At 46.7% G+C, this 21078-nt stretch overlaps 1 protein-coding gene across 4 annotated transcripts in view; it reads left to right on the top strand.

Annotated features, from left to right (window-relative positions):
- Positions 1-21078, top strand: part of Marchf10 (membrane associated ring-CH-type finger 10) — a 103175-nt gene that overhangs the window by 12898 nt on the left and 69199 nt on the right. For all 4 annotated transcript variants that reach the window (XM_051158872.1, XM_051158870.1, XM_051158871.1 and 1 more), the window contains exons 2-3: positions 430-536; positions 15664-15780. In XM_051158872.1, coding sequence (XP_051014829.1) covers positions 447-536; positions 15664-15780 — 207 coding nt within the window. In that variant the 5' untranslated portion in view covers positions 430-446. The remainder of the gene's footprint in view (positions 1-429; positions 537-15663; positions 15781-21078) is intronic.

The raw sequence follows: 21078 nt of genomic DNA, 5'->3' as shown, positions 1-21078 counted from the left end.
TGCCTGACTGGCTGCTGTACCCAGCAGCTGGCAGTGTCTGGGTTGGATTAAGGACAATAGTTGCATACATGAATTTAAGCAACCCAGGCCATGTAAGTGTGGTCACTGCCAGTCTGTCCAGGCTCTTGTTTTCTTCTCTGCCATGGCACAGAACTGCTTCCCAAATAGGTGTCTGCCAACCTGACTCCTGTGACTAGCCAGGAGAGGATCACTGGAGCCGGCTGGTGAATGTGAGTGCATTATTTATGCCGGGAACAGAAAGGCTAAAAGGACTTTGACACTAATACAAAAAGGGGACAGCTGTACCTTTCAAACAATGGGGGGAATAGATTAATAAAAGAACACACACAATTATACTCAAAATAAATCCAAATATGGTGAACCACAAAAGCACCTGTCACACTATGCTTATCTTCCTCTCCTACGTAGGTCGGGAACTAAGAACCATGATGCACGAAGCAAGGGACAGGCAGAAGTTTGTCAGCGATGTTCAGTATCTGCGGGACATGCAGCACAAGGTGGACTCTGAATATCAGGTAATTACAGAAAGCAGGGGTTGCCTTGCCTGATCTCTTGGAGTGATAGAATCAGAAGTCAGCATCAGTATAAACACCCCCCGACACACACACACACACACACACACACACACACACACACACACACACACACACACAAACACAATCCATCACTCACTTAATGACTACAGAAAGCCAATGGCAGTACCAACTTATAACACTGTCACAAAAGTGAACCGAGCGTTTTATCCCAGTGGCGGTCCTAATTCCATGTTTTACCACACCCCATCCTCCAAGCTACATTGTTTAAAAACTCAAAGGTAGGGCCAGGGAGATGGCTCAGTCAGTGAAGTGTTGCTGAGCAAACTAGGACTTGAGAAAATATTTAGTGCTAGGGCTGGGGCTATGCATAAGAGCATTTGCTGCACAAACATAGGGACCTGAATTCACAGCTCCTACAAGCACACACACACAAAAAACAAAACAAAACAAAACAAAAACCACTAAGCGCGGCCATGCTCATGGGTTAGCTCAGTGCTCTGTGGGGCAGAGATGGAGGGTTACTGGGGTCTGCTGGCCACCAGCCGAGCTCCAAATTAAGTGAAGGATCCTGTCTCAAGGGATTAAGGTAAAGAGTGAGATAGCAGGACATCCAACATCTTCCACTTTCCCACACATGTGTGCCTGGATGTGTGCACCTGTGCGCACGCGCGCGCGCGCACACACACACATTTATACCATACACACATTCATGCAGCCACACAAATGTTTAATGCAGTGTTTGGCCTGAGACCCTTGACAATAAGTGATATTAGGGTTCATGTTTGGCTAACTGAGAAGCAAAAAGACCTTAAAGGGTTAAATTAACTGAGTCACCCTACCCTTAACAAGATAGCATGCCCTTCTGTTGTCATGGGTGCCAGAAGAAAGGTGGTTAGCATGCTCTACAACAAGCAAACTTCTGGTCTCCGTGGCTACCGTGTTTGCATGCAAAAACAAAACTTACGGGGAGCCCGGGGAGGGGGGGGGGTGTCATGATGCAATTACCCAGGGCTGGGATAGGAATGACTTGCTGGACTGGGTTGTGGGATTCTTGGAGCATTTAGGAGGTGTCACTCAACTCCCCCCTTGAGAAGCAGCCCTCGCCAAGTCAAGGAGACATATCCTCAACCTCCGTGGAGCTGAGAAAGCAGTCCCTCCCTAAGGAAAACACAGCTCAGCTATCAGGTTTTTCTCCTGAGCAATTTCAGATAGAACTGAGCTTTGTGGGTCACCAAGGAAACCAGACCTGGCTCAGTAGCCTGACTTTACCTGAACACCGCTGCTCGGCTCTGGGGCTGGAAAAGACCAGTGGTTTCTTCCCACAGTGGCCAATCCACACCCAAGAGGATTACAAAGGGGAGGAAATGTCCAAAAACTGAGTAAGAATGTCAACACACAGACGGGTTACTTAGGGAATCATCTGACTTTCACAAAGATGCCTCCGCCACACGGCCAGTATGTGGAAATGCTTGTTTAATACTGTTTCTACAACGAGCACGTAGGGAAATCGTCTTATCAGTGGTCCCTGGTGAAGAAAATCACACAACCATGAGTCCAGGATCCATTGCAGCTTTATTTTTCTAAACTCACGTAAGCCTTAAACATTGCCAGTTGTGCTTTGTTTGGGCATTCAACCAATATTTAATCTACTAAGTGCCTACTATGTGCTGAACAAAGTCCTTGTTCTTTGAGCATTATTACTCTAAGTTTGGGAAGCAGAAAATGTGCGTCCAGTGTGGCCTGACTTTAGTTATTGCTCTAGTGCAGCTCTAGAATGTTCCCTCATAAGCCCATGTGTTAGAGGCTACTTGGCACTATGGCGAGACGCTTTAAGGGGCAGAGCCTACTGAAGGTTCTAGGTCTTTGGAGACTGCTGCAGAAGGGAACTGTGGGAATCCAACCTCTCCCTCCCTTTAACTTCTTGGCCACTATGAAACAAATGGATGCTGTTGCCACACTGTCCTGTAGCACCTCAGGCCGAAAGCAACAGGGCCATTTCATCATGGCATCTGATGACCAAACTTCCAAGGCTATGAGCCAAAGCAAACTTTCCCTGTCTATAAGCTGACTTACCTCAGATAATTGTTAACAGTCATAGGAAACTGACTAAGGCAGTTGCTGATGAATATATGAAAACAACAGCAGCGGCCTAATAAGGAAAAGGGGCCGTGCTCCTTGAGACAAGCAGAGAAGGGCTCTGAGGAAGAGCCATGTGTCTGTGGAAGTAAATGGTGGGAAAGAGCTCACCAAGCCATTTGCAAGCAGAGTGAAAGTCAGTGCAAAGGCCCTGAAACGGGATCGCCCTGGAGCCAAGGGAAACTGGCTAACACAAGGAGGTAAAAGAGTTCTATCAAACCGGATCAGACTGGGGCTTACATGGAAAAGCAGGACACGCCATAAACATGAATCTCATCACACTGAGAATTACCGGATAGTTTTCAAGGAAAGAGACAATATATGGTTTAGGCTCCCTTCCCCCCTTTTAAAAATCACTTTGGCGGCTGTGAGGGGAAAGGGCTGGAAGCAGCAAGAGAAAAAGCAAGATTTTGAAAGTATGTTTGACATGTAAGGAAGAGGTTATGAAGCAGGGCGTGGTGTCACACAACTTTAATCCCAGCCCTTGGGAGGCAGAGACAGGTGGATCTTTGTGAGTTCAAGGCCAGCCTGGTCTACAAAGTGAGTCCAGGACAGCCAGGGCTACACAGAGAAATCCTGTCTCAAAAAAACAAGAAAGAAAGAAAGAAAGAGAAGGAAGGAAGAGGTTATGGTGAATTGACCCCGAGTTCATAGGCGCGGAGGTGGCAAAAGTGGTCCAACCCGGAAGCTGGAAACAGAACGGGTGATGGATGGAGAGGAGTGTCAGTGGACAAGGAGGGACCCCTTCAGCATACTCACTGTCCATCAGCTCTTCCCAGCCTTTACCCCTCCAACTCCACACTTCCAATCTCCTTTCAAACAAACCCCCAGCCAGCAGTGGGGGAGCCCTGTCAACCTCCTCCCCTGCCATCCTCGGCCTCCCAGCCTTCCAGACCTCCAATCTTACAGGGCAGAGTGATCCTTGCCCTGCCAGTGACCAGCTGAGCCTCTGCTATCCATGGGACTCTGTTGTCTTTTTTGACCTCCCTCTCTCTATATTTTATTTACTTTTGACACCTATCTCTCTCTCCTTCCCTCCCTCCCTCCCTCCCTCCCTCTCCCCCCCTTTATTTGTGTATTTATTCATATTCTACATACAGACTTATCTATTTAACACTGTGCCGGAGACATTACCCAAGGTCTCCTGAGGTAAACCAAGCCCTCTTCCGTTGGAGCTGTACTCTCTGCCCAACCTTCTCCTCTCATTGGCACAGTCTAAAAATGTGCTGAGGTTCAAATGTGCTGAGGAACAGAGCCTTTCCTTCCCCCAGCAGCATCCCTGGCCTCTTCCTGTCTGCCTCAGACGTCTGCAGCCGGCCAGCCTCACTTCTGTCTCCATTTCCTTCTTGGTTCGTTTTGAAGTCTCCACTTCCTTCTCCCTAGCCACTGCTGAAGTCGGTAGCCACCCGACTTCAGTGATACCTCCCAGGCTTGTGTCTTGGAGGCTGCTTTTTCAGTCCTCTCCTCTCGGTCTCCTGACTTACTGTCTCCCTCGTGTCAATCTCCATTTTTTTTTTCCTACCTCCTCCTCTTCTCTCTCCTTTAATTACTGATGCTCCAGGGTCCCCTCAGCTCTCTTCCTTGCCCCTTCTCTGGTACACAAGTTCCTCATCAATTGCTGGAGCTTCCTGTTTTTAACCACAACTTCTTACAAATAAATGCCTTGTAACCAGGAGTCTCGCCAGAATGCCAGGATTAGGTGCACCTGCGTACTAGTTACTGTCATCTGGATGTCACACAGGCATCGATAATCCAGCACGTCCTCAGACGTACATCATGTGTCCACCCACCCACCCATCCCTATCTTCTGATCAAGCCCTTCCCTGACCACTTCCTCTCTCCTACCCACAAAGCTTCGGCTGCCAAACTCTGCCAAGCTCACCTAAGAACACGTGAACTTGGGCTACCTTTTGTCCTGCGGCCTCCGCCATGGTTCCAAATGCCGCCATTTCTACCCAAGACTACCTACCACAGTATCCTTTAATGTTTATCTCGCCTCCTCCTTGTCATGTCTGGTTTTGTCATCTTCCTGCCTTTTGTCTTTAAGATGAGCACCAGCCCATGCCATTGGAATACTTGGAGACCTGCAATAGCTTCCTCTCAAAGCCAGACCCAAGGACCAGAGGAACTAACCATAGCAGGAACCACTTCTTAACCCCCACCCCAGCCTCTACCCCCACCCCCATTCTTGCCCCCACCCCTGCCTTGCTTTAATTTTATTTTCTAGAAGGACAGTAAAGATCACAGTCTTAATTTAGAAATTAGAATCTCTGTACTCACATAGTATTGTTTGTTTGGGAGGTTTTTTGGTTTGTTTTTAAGAAATCACTGAGCGGCAATTTACAAAACATAAAATTCAACCTGTTTTAAGTGTACTGTTAATGGCTTATGGTAGATTTGCAGCCATAACCATCACTCAGTTTTAGGACATTTCCCTCAGCCCAGCTCCTCAGCACTGCCATTGTCATTCCTGTCACTTCCTCTCCACAACCTCTGAAGGCCAAGGACAGAGCCTTGCCCTGCAGTTCCTGAAATCCAGTGCCACCTACCTTGACCACCAACCTGCCAGACATAGTCCAGGCAGCTTGTGACAATTCCTAGAACCAAATGTACTGGTACTAACCGTTTTCATCACCACTCGCCAATGGGGCTGCACAGAATGTAATAGGGTTACAGTTAGATATGCAGAGTGCTGTTGATAGTTAAACACAGGCCCTCAGTAACAGCTTCAAAGGGAACAGCAATGGCTTTCTTTTCTTTCAGACAGGGTGTCTCTATGTAAACATGGCTAACCTAGAGCTCACTATGTAGGCCAGGCTGGCCTCAAACTCAAAGAGATCCACCCACCTCTGCCTACTGAGTGCTAGGGCTAAATGCATATGCCGTGCCCAGCTGTGCAATGGTTTTTAATTTGTTCTTTGCCTTTTCCCACACATGCTTTAAAGTTGTGGCTTAAAAATCACTTGTAGCACTGGGCATGGAGGCTCATGTCTTTAAACAACTCACTTGCAACTGGGCACGGAGGTATGCCTCTATAATTCCAGCGTTTGAGAAGCAGAGGAAGAGGAAAGGGGCATGAGTTAAGGTCTCCCTGGGCTGGCCGAGGGACTTTGTCTTAAAAAGAAAAAAATCAATTTCATGGCTTGAATAACTAACTGTTCACTTGGTCCCATAGAGCCAAAGTGTATGTAGCTCACTCACTGAGGGCAGTTGTGTTGATACTGGGGACCGACACCCAAATGGGGTATGTCCAACCTGCCTCGTGTGGCCAAGTGTAGCTATGGATGCAGCCAACACAAAACCATGAACCTATCTTAACATTATGCGGTTATTTTCATGAATCTTTTGAAACTTGATTGTGCGTGAACTTTGCAGGGACAGCGTGTTGCGTTGTCAGAAGGTTGGGGGGTTTGGCCCATTCCCCCCTGGGGGATCTGAGCGCTCTCTCCGTGCAGCCATCTGCTCAGGACACCTGGGATTTCCCTTTGCAGGATGGGTGTAGGAAACGTGTAAGACCTAATCACCACATGGGTCTCCCAAATCACACACACTTGCCACACATTCCTTCCCATGCTCGACTTGCCTTTAATGACCTTGCTCAAATTGAAGCCCTCAGGAACCTCCTGGTTTTGTCTAAGGCTGGGTTATTTCTGCTCTGTCCTAAAATACACCGAAGGCTCGTCGGTATGCACCAAATTAAGAGTGAGTTTACAGGTCTGTGGGCTAGCTACAGAAGAGGCTAAATCCAACCTCAGTTGTTTTGCTTCCACTCTTTTCAGTGGCTGGGTGGGGCTCTTCTAAGGGGAAAAAAGAGGAAGTAAACCTCTATTTGGCATATTACATGCTATTTCAGAATCTGGTACCTAGTATGTAATTATATTCTATCTTAGAATTTGGCTATGTTCCTTCAATGGTGTTCATATTTCTCCTCTGTCTCTCCCCCCTCCCCCTCCCTCAATCACCTCTTACCCTCCCTCCCTCCCCAAATGTATTTATGTAACTGGAGGCAGAATTTAGCCTTCACCATTAATGCCCACTGGAAAGCAAGAAGGAAAGATTGCACTTGGCATCTCAGAACAATTTTCTACAATCTCTCAAATGTGTTCAAATTGGTTTCATTTCACGTCACTTACTCATCTCAATTCTTTCAAGTACAGATCAAACAACTAAACATATAAATGTGTTGAGGGACATGATGGCTTCCATACCAGGTGGGGAGGGATGTGGGGGGAGAGATTCAGGGAGAGCAACCCTAATCCAAAAGCCCCATGTCTCAAATGCTCTACACCCCGACACTTTTTGAGCACCAATATAATGCCATACCAGGAAAATGTGTTTCATGCAAAAGACTATTTAAAAATATATAAAATGCCCTCAAACTATGGGTTATCAGTACCTGGATTTTGTGTTTGGATCTGGGACTCTTCTGCCAGAGATCTCGCTATGTGATACATGCAAGCATCCTAATATCTGAAAGAAAAAAAAACCTGAAATCCAAAACACATCTGGTCCCAAAGCATTTCAGATAAGGGATTCTCAACTGTCACTCCTTTTCCCCTGGGAGCCTGGGGAAGGAGTTTTGCCTATCGACTCATTTATTTTGCAGCGCTGGGGATTGAACCTGGGGCCTCCAGGGGACAGATATATACAGGGCTACACTCCCAGCCTCATAGTATGTACATGCTTCCTCCCTAAGTTACTCAGGCTGCTTTTGGGCTCACCCTGTAGCCCCACCCCCATCCCCAAGGCCTTGCAATCACCATCCTCCCATCACCTCTCAGGTATCATGAGGCCCAGCTTTTGAGGTTCACGGTTCTCTAATCTTAACAAGGAACTATCATGCCAAACTTTTTGGTTTTTTTAGTGAACGTTAATAATGTCACCAATAATCATTAAAACCCCTCAGCTCTGAGTTATACACATTAGGCCTAAATAAGAGCAACAGCAGAAGAGCTAAAGGCAGTGCTCGTGCCCACTTCTTACAATGCCGAGGGTGTTAGAGTACCGGTGACCATACAGATGCCATTATTAATAGATGTAAAGTGGGGGGGGGGGTGGAATATGGTTCGACTGTTAGAATGTCTCATATTCTAGTTTGCTTTCTACCTCTGTGATAAACACCATGGCCCATGGCCCAAAGCGACTAAAAGAGGAACGGTTTATTTCAATTTACGGCTTGTAGTCCGCCATCCAGGAAAGTCTGGGCAGGAACCTGGAGGCAGGAATGGAAGGAAGCAAAGGCCATAGAGGAGTGCTGCCTCTTGGATCACCTTCCATGGCTTCCTCAGTCTGCTTTTTATACCACCCGGGACGACCTGCCCAGGGGTGGCACCACCAACAATGGGCTGGGCCTTCCCACAGCAAACCATTAATCAAGAAGATGCCCCCACAGACCTGCCCACAAGCCAGTCTGAGGGAGGCAGCCTCTTACTTGAGGTTTCCTCTTAACATAATGACTCCAGCTTGTGTCAAGTTGGAAAAAAAAATCTTAGCCAGCACACCTAGAATGCATGAATCCCTGGGTTCGGTCCCCAGCACTGCACACTGCACAGAACCATGTGTGAGATTACAGGTGAACCCCACCTGCCCCCTGCAATCTCAGCACTCAGGCAATGGAGTGTTCAGATGATCAGGATCATTTTGGGCTACAGAGCAAATCCAAAGGGGGAGGGGAAGTAAATAGTAATGGCCATATTCTTTTTTTTTTTTTTTTTTAATTTGGGGCTATTTTTATGATAGTTGTTTTTCATAGCAGAACTAGAAATTGCTCATATGACACATGGCTTCTTAGGTCATCAGGAGCCCATATGATGACAGATTGTTAAAGACTCTCTGGGCTCAGGAAGCTGTCCTGTTAGAGACAAAGTGGGTTGTACTGTGGCTCAGAATGCACAGAAGGCCCTCAGCTGGCTGGGCACTGCGGCTTGAGAGACCTCTCCTTCAGGGGAAGGCTCTTCGGTGACCAAGATCATAGACACATGCTTTGGCAAAGGCTGAGTCTAGAAATAAACAAAGCAGGAAGTGGAATGGAAAACAACAACTAAAAGCCTGCTGCTGCTGATGATGATGATGATGATGATGAAGATGATGATGATGGGAGGGGAGGGGACATAGAACCCTTCCCACAGGCCAGTCACAGCTAAGGTCCTGCTCTCCTAGCTACCTCATGGTATGAGGTCATAGCTCTCTCACACAGCTGAGGGAAGTGGCAATCAGTGCAGTCAGTCTGCCCAAGGTCTCAGCTAGAAAGTGGTGGAGCTGGCTGGGGTGGGCCTCTTTACCAGGATTGAGTTACCGTGAGTCACAGAACCCACACCATCCCCCACAGGCAGATTCTGCAATTTGCTTCCTCGGTAGAAGCTTCTACACCAAAAGGCAGGGAGAACAGAGACACCTCCAAAGAGGAAGAGAAGGAAGAAGCATTGGTTCTCCCCAGAAGAAAGGCACAGAAGGCATTGGAAGCTTTTACCTTCAAGTCTGCCCTCTGATGGTGTGATTCACAGACATTTCATCCTGTGCCGGGCATGGTGGCACATGCCTTTAATCCCAGCACTCTGGAGGCAGAGGCAGGTGGATCACTGTGAGTTTGAGGTCTACAAAGGGAGTCCAGGACAGCGAAGGCTACACAGAGAAACCTTGTCTCAAAAAACAAAAACAAAAACAAAAACACAAAAACGACAACAACAAAAAACCCAGACGTTTCATCCTGACAGATGCAGCACAAGGGGACTGAGAGGTCCAGGAGAAGAACTTACTTTGTCCATAAATTATCCATGGATTTTTTTTCCCTCCCCACCCAGGGATTCCACCTTCTTTGACCAGCTGGTCACTTCAGGATCCCCGCCACAAAACCACCTCCATCAATGAGCAGACAGACAAAGTGTTCACGTTCGCTAACAGAAAGAAAATGCATCCTGTCTTGGGGAAGCAGGTTTTTGACTCTCTAGGACTGGGCTTCCGGCAGCTGCATTTCTGCATTCCTTCACAGCAGAGCTGTAACTTTGAGAGGTTTGGTGGTGGTTGATTCACACGGAAAGATTTCTCAGCCGTCTCAGGCTGACAATCCCTATCGCTCTGTCATGGCTCATCTTCCCTCCTGTTAATCCATGAGAGAAACAGAGCCAGAGAGAACTTTTCTCAACATCGCAAAAACCAATCTGTTCATCCTCTCCTTCTGGAAAAAAAAATATTTAAGTCCTGTGCATTCTTAAAGTGACTCTCAAATAAATAAATAAGACCAAGTTGGAGAGATGGCCCAGCGGTTAAGAGCACTGGTTGCTCTTCCAGAGGACCCAGGTTCAATTCCTAGTGGCCACATGGCAGCCCACAACTGTCTGTAACTCCAATTCTAGAGGATCTAACACCAATACACATAAAATAAAATAAAATAATTTTATAAATAAATAAAACCACCCAGCCCACAAGAGTTCTGTTCAAAGGCTGCCTTTGGTCCTGCCTGTGTTTGCTCACATTGGCTCCTCCACTTTCTGACCAGCATCGATGGCCTAAATATCCATAGGTAAGGGCACCACTTACACCTGCAGCTTTAGGAAACAGATGCCATAGCAACAGGTGCTCCAGTTTGAAGCCACACCCCCAAAACCCAATAGCTCAGGGCAGGAAAATCTTGCTGTAAAGCTTGGCAGTCCTGAGTTTGAGCCTCAGGACTCACATGGTCGGAGAGAGAACTAAATTGCACAAATTGTTCCCTGACCTCCATATGTGTGTCACGGTGCCCCCTATAAATAAATTAAAAAAATATTTTAATGCTTTTTTTCAAAGCAGCTCATATCTACTTGCGTTTTATAAATCTCCTCAGCCAACTTCAAGTTTACCTGGCTTTGTTGTTGTTGTTGAAATTATGTTGTGATAGAAACTGTATAGTATTATTTGGGTACCCTCCCCACCCCACCCCACCCCTGTGTGTGTGTGTGTGTGTGTGTGTGTGTGTGTGTGTTATTCCTCTCTTTGAATTGTGTGTATGTGTACCTGTATGTCCATGTGTTTACATGTGTGTAAACATGTGCACGTGTGTGCGTATGTGTATCTGCTTTCAGAGGCCAGAAAAGGTCATCCGATCCCCTCCAGAGCAGGAGTTACTAGCAGTTCTGAGCCACCCAGCTTAGGTACTGAGAACTAATTCCAGTCCTCTGCAGAAAAAGCAAGTGTGCTTGAGCCAGGAGACATCTCTCCAGTCCCTTATTTGGTTTTTCTTGCTTGGATTAATGCAACATACAAGTCCTGGCAGTGTCTATTACAATGACATAGTGCAGAATTGTTCCAAATAAAACACAGACCAGTCATTCTGGTGTTTTCTGCCTTTCCAAGCCTGGCAGGGCGAGACCTCATCTTTCTCCTGGAATCCAGGAGTCCACCTGCTGCAGGTGAGCTGGGGGGCGAGAGGCGCTCCACCTGCCATTTGTTTGCAGTGTGACTGACTCTTTCCAGGTGGTTCCTGGCAGCACCTGTTTCACTACAGTCAGGTCATGTCTATTCTTAACCTTGTAGCATAACCTCCCAGGCCTTCTCCAGGCAGGAAACCCTGTGAATCCCTACTGCATTCCGAAAAGAAATGCTTTTCCTAATGCAAGTGGAGAGGAAATGTGGAAAGACATTTTTCCTTTCTCAACCCAGCCAGGAAGTGGGGAGATGGCAGGTCTACTTCAGTAACAATCAGACTTGCTTAGTGAATAGTTAGACCCTGGTAGGTCACAGATGCGTGGGGGCCATGGAGTCGAGGAGGATAGAAATGTTCCAGGTGGTTTTGTTGTTTGGTGGTATGTGGGGGGGGGGGTGTTAAAATGTCACTTGAAATCCCTGGTGCCCTTGGGGTTGCTTCGGTCCTAATGCAGAGGAAAAATGTTTGGCACTAGATTTTTAATTTTGCTAAGAAAAATGGTGATTTGGTGTGTGTGGGGGGGCTAGTTTTATTTTTATTTAGAGATTGATATTTTCTGAATCAAAAACGTGATTTAAAGCCAGACTCAAATATGAGATTTCTTCTCTCATATGCAGAATTTAGATGAAAAATGCATGCGTACAAGACCTGCACAGTGACCGTACCAGTTGACATGGAAACATGGATAGGGTAAAACATCACAAGGCCCCACCCCTGGATGGAGAGCTACAGGCAATCAGTAGCTACCGAGGAAGAAAGAGTCCGTTTTCTCCACTGATGAACTCCCTCATAGCCTGTCCACTGCTTAGTGGCCAGCCCTAAACACCAGCAGCACTTAAATGCCTATATATGTTACAATGTACAAAGTAATTATAGGGAAGGTCGTTCATTAATTGGAGAAGGGGTGCGAGGGCGTTAGGAGGAATCAGAGTGGTGATAATGCAGGGGTAGGCTCTCTGCTCCTCCTTGCTCCAGAGGCAGCCACATCTCATGCAGTGCCAGCCTCGTCCCTTCACATGATGGTGAAGGTCGGAGTAAACAGATTTGGCCATATTGGGCACCTGGTTACCAAGGCTTGGCTCTTATCTGGCAAAGTGGATATTGTTGCCATCAATGACCCCTTCATTGACCTCCACTACATGGTCTACATGTTCCAGTACGACTCTACCCATGGCAAGTTCTGCGCCACAGTGAGGGCTGAGAACAGGAAGCTTGTCATCAACGGGAAGCCCATCACCATCTTCCAGGAGCTAGATCCTGCTAACATCAAATGGGGTGATGCCGGTGCCGAGTATGTTGTGGAGTCTACTGGCATCTTCACCACCATGGAGAAGGCTGGAGCCAACTTGAAGGGTGGGGTCAAAAGGGTCATCATCTCCGCCCCTTCTGCTGATGCCCCCATGTTTGTGATGGGCATGAACCAGGAGAAGTATGACAGCTCACTCAGGATTGTCAGCAATGCTTCCTGCACCGCCAACTGCTTAGCGCCCCTGGCCAAGGTCATCCATGACAACTTTCACATCATGGAAGGACTCATGACCACGGTCCATGCCATCACTGCTACCCAGAAGACTGTGGATGGCCCCTCTGGTAGGCTGTGGCCAAGGTCATCCATGACAACTTTGGCATCGTGGAAGAAGGACTCATGACCACGGTCCATGCCATCACCGCTACCCAGAAGACTGTGGATGGCCCCTCTGGAACGCTGTGGCATGATGGCGGTGGGACTGCCCAGAACATCATCTCTGCATCCACTGGTGCTGCCAAGGCTGTGGGCAAGGCCATCCCAGAGCTGAACAGGAAGTTAGTTCACTGGCATGGCCTTCCGTGTTCCTACCCCCAGCATGTCCATCATGGTTCTGACATGCAGGCTGGAGAAACCTGCCAAGTATGATGACATCAGAAAGGTGGTAAAGCTGGCATCCGAGGGCCCACTGAAGGGCATCCTGGGCTACACTGAGGACCAGGTTATCTCCTGAGACTTTAACAGTGACACCCACTCTTCCACCTTTGATGCTGGGGCTGGCATTGCTCTCAATGACAGCTTTGTAAAGCTCATTTCCTGGTATGACAATGAATACAGCTACAGCAACAAGGTGGTAGTCCTCATGGCCTCCATGGTCTCTAGGGAGTAAGATGCCCTGGACCACATACCCAAGAAAGGCCATGAGAGCAGGAGAGAGGCCCTTGGCTGCTGAGGAGTTCCTGTTCCAACTCAGCCCTTGACACTGAGTATCTCCCCTCACAGTTTCCATCCTAGACCCCAGAATAACAGGAGGGGCCCAGGGAGCACTACTCTCTTGACTACCATCAATAAAGTTCACTGCACCTACCAAAAAAAAAAAAAAAAAAAAAAAAAAAGCAGGTGTAAATAGTGTATTAAGTATGAAATTCTCAAAGATATTAAAAATATTTCATATTTTACTAAACTACTTAAATTATGTGCATATGTACACAGATATGCAGGGAATGACAAAGAGTAAATATGAGCAAAGCACAATACTGTTCATATTATGAAATTCATTATTTTGTATGCCAACTTTAAAACTGAAAAAAGAAAAAAATATATACAATTCAAGATGTTAGAAAATTCAAAGGGTGAGAGATGCTTCTTACTCTTTAAATTCTTAGTGGCCAGCTGGGAAAATGAGCTGCAAAGCAAACCAATCACAGTGAAATAGGAAACCTATTCAATTCAAACCTCACGTGTCAGCTCTCCCCCTACACAGCAGTGCCACTCTTCATTCACGGGGAGACCTTCCAAGACCATATGCCCCACAATAGAATCCCGAACCACAGGAGGTTTGACATGTCCCCATGCCACAAACATAAGAGTCATTTGCACAGGCAGCCTCAACTGAGGAGTACCTGGACCAGATGCGGGCCACGACTGATTGTTAGTTAAGGTGGGGCTGACCCTGGATGGCGTGCACCACTTCATGGACTGCGCCTGTGTAAGAGTGAAGAAAGCTACCCAAGCAGAAGCAGTCAGCAAGCAGGCGAGGATGCCTGTGTTTGTGCTCTTTCCGCTTGACTGGACGTGATCTAACTGCTTGGGCTCCTACCTGATGGGCTGCAACCTGGAACCGTGAGCAGAAGAAGCCTCCTCTCTCCATTAGGCACGGTAGAAGATTAGCAACACTGCCTAGTCGTAAAAAGAACAATTGTGGCCATATGCCGCCGTAATGCAGGTGCCAGCGTCACTGCTCTTGCCTTTGGGGGCCGTCATTAAACAACCCGAGGATTACTTCAACAGCGGTGTTTTGATATGCCAGGGCAGAGCTGACAAACGAAACAGCTGTGTGAGAGACAGGAGTGACGCTTGCCGTGTGTGTATATGCCGGACAAAGAGAGGATTCATGTCCAGGGCAGGAAAGAGTGGGACGAAGTGAGATTTTTACCACGTTCAGAACAGTACAAGTTTCAAAGCTTGTGAATTAATTATGTTTGGAATCTTCCAGTTGATGTTTGTGGACCAAAGATGGCTGTGGGAAACTGTTGGAACTACAGGTGGGGGGAAGGCTGCCATCCACTGCTTTGTTACATTAACAAGTTAGCCCATAGAAGAGCCATCAGTCACAGGGAGAGAGGGGTCTTGGTGGTCAGCGGGCTGAGTGAAGGGAGCACAGGGAGGCTATTCCAAGCAGGGGGAGCAGCAGGTGCATGGGTGTTCTTCTCCTGGAACTAAGAAACAGCCTAGGAGTAGATCAACCCAAGATGTGGCAAGAGGGGTCACCCACAGAGGGGAACAGGACTGGAAGAAGTTGTTACCGCTTTTAGGTACAACCTTCCTTTAAAAAAAAAAAGTAACAATTGAGATGTAATATGAATAAATTAATAAAATATATTTTAAAAAATAAAGAAAATCTGTTTATCTATCTTTAAAAAAAAAAAAAAAAGGCAGCCAGGGCTGGAGAGGTGGCTCAGCAGTCAAGAGCCCTTTGTGCTCCATCATGAGGCCCAGAGTTCAGCTTCCCACACCAGTAGGGTGGCTCACAGATGCCTGTGATTCCAGCTCCAAAGGACCTGATGGTGTCTTCTGGCCTCCCAGAACACCTGCACATACATGTGCACATGCACTGACATGGATGTGCACACATAGACATCAATAAAATCTTTTTTGATTTTGTTTGTGTTCTTTGGTTTTTCAAGACAGGGTTTCCCTGTGTAGCCTTGCCTGTCCTGGACTCGCTTTGTAGACGATGCTGGCCTTGAACTCACAGCGATCCACCTGCCTCTGCCTCCTGAGTGCTGGCATTAAAGGCATGTACCATCACTGCCCAGCCAAAATCTTTTTAAGAGAAAGAAAAAAAAAAAAAACCTATTCTTTATAAAGTGTGCCATAGTGTGTCTGTTGTTTGTATTTATTAAAGCAGTGACTGCTGGTCTTGATTTGGCAGTTTGGACAAAGGGAGGAGAGAGTTACCTGGTGACATATATTTCATGAGCAGCTGGAGACAAATACCATTTTCCTTATGCCTCTCAAATTGGTATTAAGCCTGAAATTGCCAAAACTAGTCACAGACCCACAAGAAAGAAACCATTTCTCATTAACTGTTGTGTGTTCTATAGGCTTGTTTGAAACGACAGGACTACAAAAAAGACCCGAATGAGAAGAAACAGAATCAGGTGTGGGGGAAAGACACAAGTGACAGATCCCACTTTTCAAGTGGGTCATCATCCAAACAGGTATGGAGAATTTACATCTTTTGCCTCCCCAGCCCACTGTGTGTGTGTGTGTGTGTGTGTGTGTGTAAACCTGAGTGTGTGTGCGTGTGTGTGTGTGGGGGGGAAGGAATGTGTTGGAGTACACATTCTGAAGTCCAGTACTCCAAAAAGATATCAGAAATATCAGTTGGTAAGGTGCTTATTTCACAAACATGAGAACCTGAGTTCAATGTCCAAAATCCACATTAAAAACAAGCAACAACAACAAAACAAAAACAAAGGCCAAGTGTGGTGGCGGTGTGCACTAGGGATCCCACAGCTGGGGAGATAGAAACAGGAGGATTGCTGGAGCCCACTGACCAGAAAGCCTGCCAGAACTGGGGAAGTCCTAAGCCAGGGAGGGAACCACATCTCAATCCCCCACCAAAAAGGAAGGAAACTAAGGTAAGTAATGTCCAAGGTACAACATCCAAGACGTCTGGCCACCTGGCCACCATATGCATGCATATCCATATGGACACAAAAATTAATAAAATAGAAGTCTATTGCAGAATCCTAAAGGACAGGGCACAAGAGGCATGAGCCAGGTGCTCCCACTCTGGACATCTCCTGTCACATCCAAGCCATGGCCTCCCTTGCTGAACCCCACTCTTGTCCCTTGGTGGCGAAGGACCTGGTACTCATGGTCACTGCCATGCCCTGGTGTTAGAATCAGAGGCTCTGGGCCTCCTCAGATGCAGCAGCGTGTGGACGCTTTCTGACCTAAACCTTTGCCTCGTTGACTCTGGTTTTCAGTCAAATGCAGGAAAAGATTAAAATGCAATGATAACTACATGCATAGTGACTGGCAATTGTTTAGGTGTTTTTGTGTACCATGATAAATAATTAAGCAATATGGTATTATAGCAATATTATAATACTCACAATAGACATTATTTGAATGTTCATACCATTGCAAACACTGTTCTCAGCACTTTGTATATATTATTAGCTCATTTAATTCTCATAGGTGCATATATGTCTACCTATCCATCTAATGTTACCATATATTTTTGTCTTGTTTTATTTTTGAGACAGGATATTATGTTCTCAGGCTAGTCTCAAACTAGCTCTGTAGCCAAGGCTGGCCTTAAACTCCTGACCATCTTACCTCTATCTCACACATGTTAGGATTATAGGCCTATGTCACCACATTTGGCTTAGTATATACATGCATAGTAAGCTATACAAGCAAGGCGTGGTGGCACATGCCTATAATCCTAGCGCACAAGAGGCAGGAGAACCAGGAGTTTGAGGCCAGCCTGAGCTAACAGCACCCCCACCCCACCCTAGTTTAGTTTCTCTTAATGTGGTGAACACCTTGAGTAAAAGCCACTTGGGAGGAAAGGATTCATTTCTTCTTACAGTCCGGCATGAAGGGAAGTCAGAGCAGGCACTAAAGCAGAGACCATGGAAGGATGCTGCTTACTGACAGCTCACTCACCTTGATTCTTTATACCATCCAGGATCACACCTGCCCAGGGTGGCGCCACCCACAGTGGTCTGGACCCTCACACATCAGTCAGTAATCAAGAAATACTTCCCCGCAGACTTGTCTACAGACCAGTCAATGAAAAGGAGCTTCCCCCTTACACACACACACACACACACACCTTGGCCACATTACAGGTGACAGCTTGCGGAGGAGAGGACATTCCACCCCAGATGAGCTCTGGGCTGCCGAGCTCTCCATCCGTGTTCCCTGCTTATGGTCCTCTCTGTCTAAGAATTTTACTTACCCCGTGTAAGAGCTAAAGACCACAAAACTGCATCCAACCCTGGCTGTTAGCAAAGCGAATTGATTTAAGGTGAGTAAAATGCCCTTTATGAATTCTTATTTAATATTTTATGCCTGAAACAGACTCCAGAGGAGGGCTTGTCTCTTTCCTATCAGTGGCATGGATCTCCGAGGCAGATCTTGGATACCCAATATCAATCAAGCTCTTGATTTCTTCTTTAATCTATGATGTTCACACAGTAGTTATTTAATGTTCAAAGGACACCTTAAAAACATCAGTGATTGATGTTTATGGATGTAGCTGTTTCTCCAGGAGAGATATATGCTCCCTATTAAGGAATGGAAAAGCACAGATAAACTAACCCACCTAGAGTCTGAAGGTGAAAGAGACGATCTCATCACACTGGCAGCTGCCAGACGCTTCACCTGGGTCTCTTCCTGCTGGTCAAGGACTAAATAGAAAGCCTGCTGCTGCTGACACCAAAGGAGTGAGGTTAATCCAAAAACTAAAGTAGGTCTGGTTAGAACAACATATTTTTAGCACTAAGATAAATTCTGACTACACTTGGGATAAAAAAAAAAAAAAATCAAGGACAAACACAAAGAATGTGATATAATTTCCAGCCAGACAACATCGTGTAGCCAATTCCTAGATTGAGATTCCCGAACAAACGGACACCTGGGTCCTACTGCTTTCAGGCAGAGGCTCGGTGCCAGGCCACAGCCATGCTTCCCAGCAGGCAGTGCACACGCCTCTGGATCACTCTGGAGTCATTGTCTGATCTTCCTCCCTGCCAGCATCATAGGATAAGCTGCAGTCATCTGCCTGTAGCTTTCATCCCACTATAAAAACCATCCTTTCATGGCCACACCAGCCCTCAAACCACTTCCGAACAAGGGCATGGCTGTCCGTCCATTCAAGCAGCTTCTGTCATCATAGATTGATTACTTGAGACTGATTTTCTAAATGAATTCCATATTTACTTTAACCCAACACAAAGTAACAACAGACATCCCAAAAAACTAACCATTTCTATTAAAAGGCAAGGCCAGGAGGCCAGGCATGGTGGCACACACCTTTAATCCCAGCACTCAGGAAGCAAAGACGAGTGGATCTCTGTGACCTGGAGGCCTCCTTGGTATACATAGCAAGTTCCAGGCCAACCAAGGGTACATGGTGATACTGTGCCAAGAAAAAGGAAGAGAAGAAATAGGTAGAGGTGGAGGAAGCGGAGGAGGAGGAGGACAAGGAAAGGGTTTTTCATGTTGCATTATGCCACTATGTCTATGAAACAATACTTACAAATGTATTTTAATTCTTCAAATAATATCCCAAAGGCTTGAATCTTGCTTGTACAGTGTCCTCAAGGTCCCACCTTCTCATTGAGAAAATGGACAGATTCTCAATTTTCCACAGTGGTTTTTTTTGTTGTTGTTTTTGTTGTTGTTGTTTTCTGTTTTGTTCTGTTTTTCAAGCAGGGTTTCTCTGTGTAGCCTTGGCTGTCCTGGACTCACTTTGTAGACCAGGCTGGCCTCGAACTCAAAGAGATCCACCTGCTTCTGCCTCACAAGTGCTGGGATTACAGGTGTGTGCCACCACACCCGGCGTTCCACAGTGGTTTGCACCTCTGCTTTATTCTCATCATTTGAGAGAGACTTTGGGGATACTGAGACATTCAACTCTGGATACAAAAGCAGAGGAGGAGCACCATGAGCGACGACATTACTGAGTGTATGATGTGTGTGCTTGCACATCTAACCCACTGGCTGAATATTTGAGCTTGGCTTACCAAAAAAAAAGTCCCAAGGTCCCTTAGGAGATTCAAAGTAGATGCCAGAAAAACTTCAACCTCAGGATCAAGGATTAGTTTGAGCCATTCCTCAGATTTCTGCAGGAATCCAGTTAGTGCCTTAGCCTGCCCTGCAGTATCTCCAACCCCCGAGGGAATGCATGACTTATTAAATAAGCCTCTTTATGTAGGATGCACAGTGCCAGAGCTTGCTGGACCAACTCTCCCAGAGACTCTTAAGATAAGAAAGAAGAAAGTTGCCATCTCCCAAAGGAGAACCAGGCCAGACAGATTCAATTTCCAGTGCCCAATGTATTGGAAAAAACATCCTTGGCCAATCAGAAAAGGGCTTGGAAAAGATACAGACCAGTGAGGTACTGCAAACCAAACAGCCCCTCCCAGGGTGCGGGGAGGTGCACCCAGTCATTTCCTTCCAGAGATTGCTCAGGTCTAGAACTCTGGTTAACATTTTGCCTCTGATTGACGAAGGCAAGCATAACCTCTGATTGAGTGGCTAGCGTGAAAGGCAATTGCTGAATTTATGGAAATCTTTCCAATGTTCTCTCATTCTTTAAAGCACACCACGACCAAATTTTGACAGTTGTATTGCAATTTTCATCACTTGCTCATTTCTTAACCCGGCCTCCAGTTGTCACAGTTCTGATGAGCTTGGAACAAACGAGGAATTTATCATCAAGTAATGGCTCCTGTGTCAAGCTATCATTTCCAGACACCTGCCTGGAGGTGGGCAGATCTCCTCAGAACCCAGCTAACCCAGTGACTGCTCCTGGGCACACCCTTCCAGTCACCAGAGGCTCTCTAGGTCTGCCAAGGTTGTGTTTAAGGCCACAGTAAGGCAGTCTCCATCAAGCCAGTGCCGAGATGCTCTTCGGTGAGGTACCCCCAGATACATGTACCACAGACAACACAACTGAAGACCACTCTGCCCCTTGTCATGTGTAAGTTTGGGCAAGATGCCTCAGTCCTCCAAGGGGACACTTGCTGTATTACACCTACCTTACAAGGTTATCATGAGACCAAAGGAACTCTCTAAGTGATAAGTTAACATTACACTATGTATGTAACTTGCCTCGTTAGCCATTTCTACCTCAAACGATGCCCCAACAGGTTATCAATGAAGAAACAGATTCTGTGGCTTCTAGAACATTTTCCCTTGCATCTGCCTCATGCCCGGCCACATTTTTAAAAGCCAACCTGACATAGCCACTATCATAAACCTTTCTAGAGGGTGGAAGGACAGCATGGCGAACTGTTTCATCCAATTAGAACTTACCATGGAAATAGCAGCTCTACATATGAAACAAGACATTGGGTAATTATAAAGCAGGGTGCATAGAAAAAGAAAGGAGCGCTCACCTTCCCTAGCTATCACCCTGCTGTGACTGATAGGGATGTTATCCTCTCTAACCTCAACAGAGAGTCCACATGACCTGATTTCCCCAAGGAGAGGAGGAAAATGATTGGTTAGCCCAGGATGGGGGGCAGGGGAGGCACAGCAGGGGCATGCTGAGGGGAGGCAGCAACCTTGTATGAAGGGATTCAGTGTGAGCTGTCCGTATCTTCTGGATTCTGTATCCTTGCTTAAAGGGCCACTGTTTCAGAGGACACTAACCTCAAGGACTGTGGGCCAGCTGCTCCCTGTATTCTACCCTAAGAGGGAAGATGGAGAGGCTGGAGAGATGCTCAGTGGTTAAGTGCTCTCCCAGAGGACCAGAATTCTGTTCCCTGTAC

Source organism: Acomys russatus, chromosome 16 (assembly GCF_903995435.1).
Source record: "Acomys russatus chromosome 16, mAcoRus1.1, whole genome shotgun sequence".
Lineage (NCBI taxonomy): Eukaryota > Metazoa > Chordata > Mammalia > Rodentia > Muridae > Acomys > Acomys russatus.
Note: the sequence above shows the minus strand (reverse complement) of the source record. Positions and strands in the feature narration are given on the sequence as shown.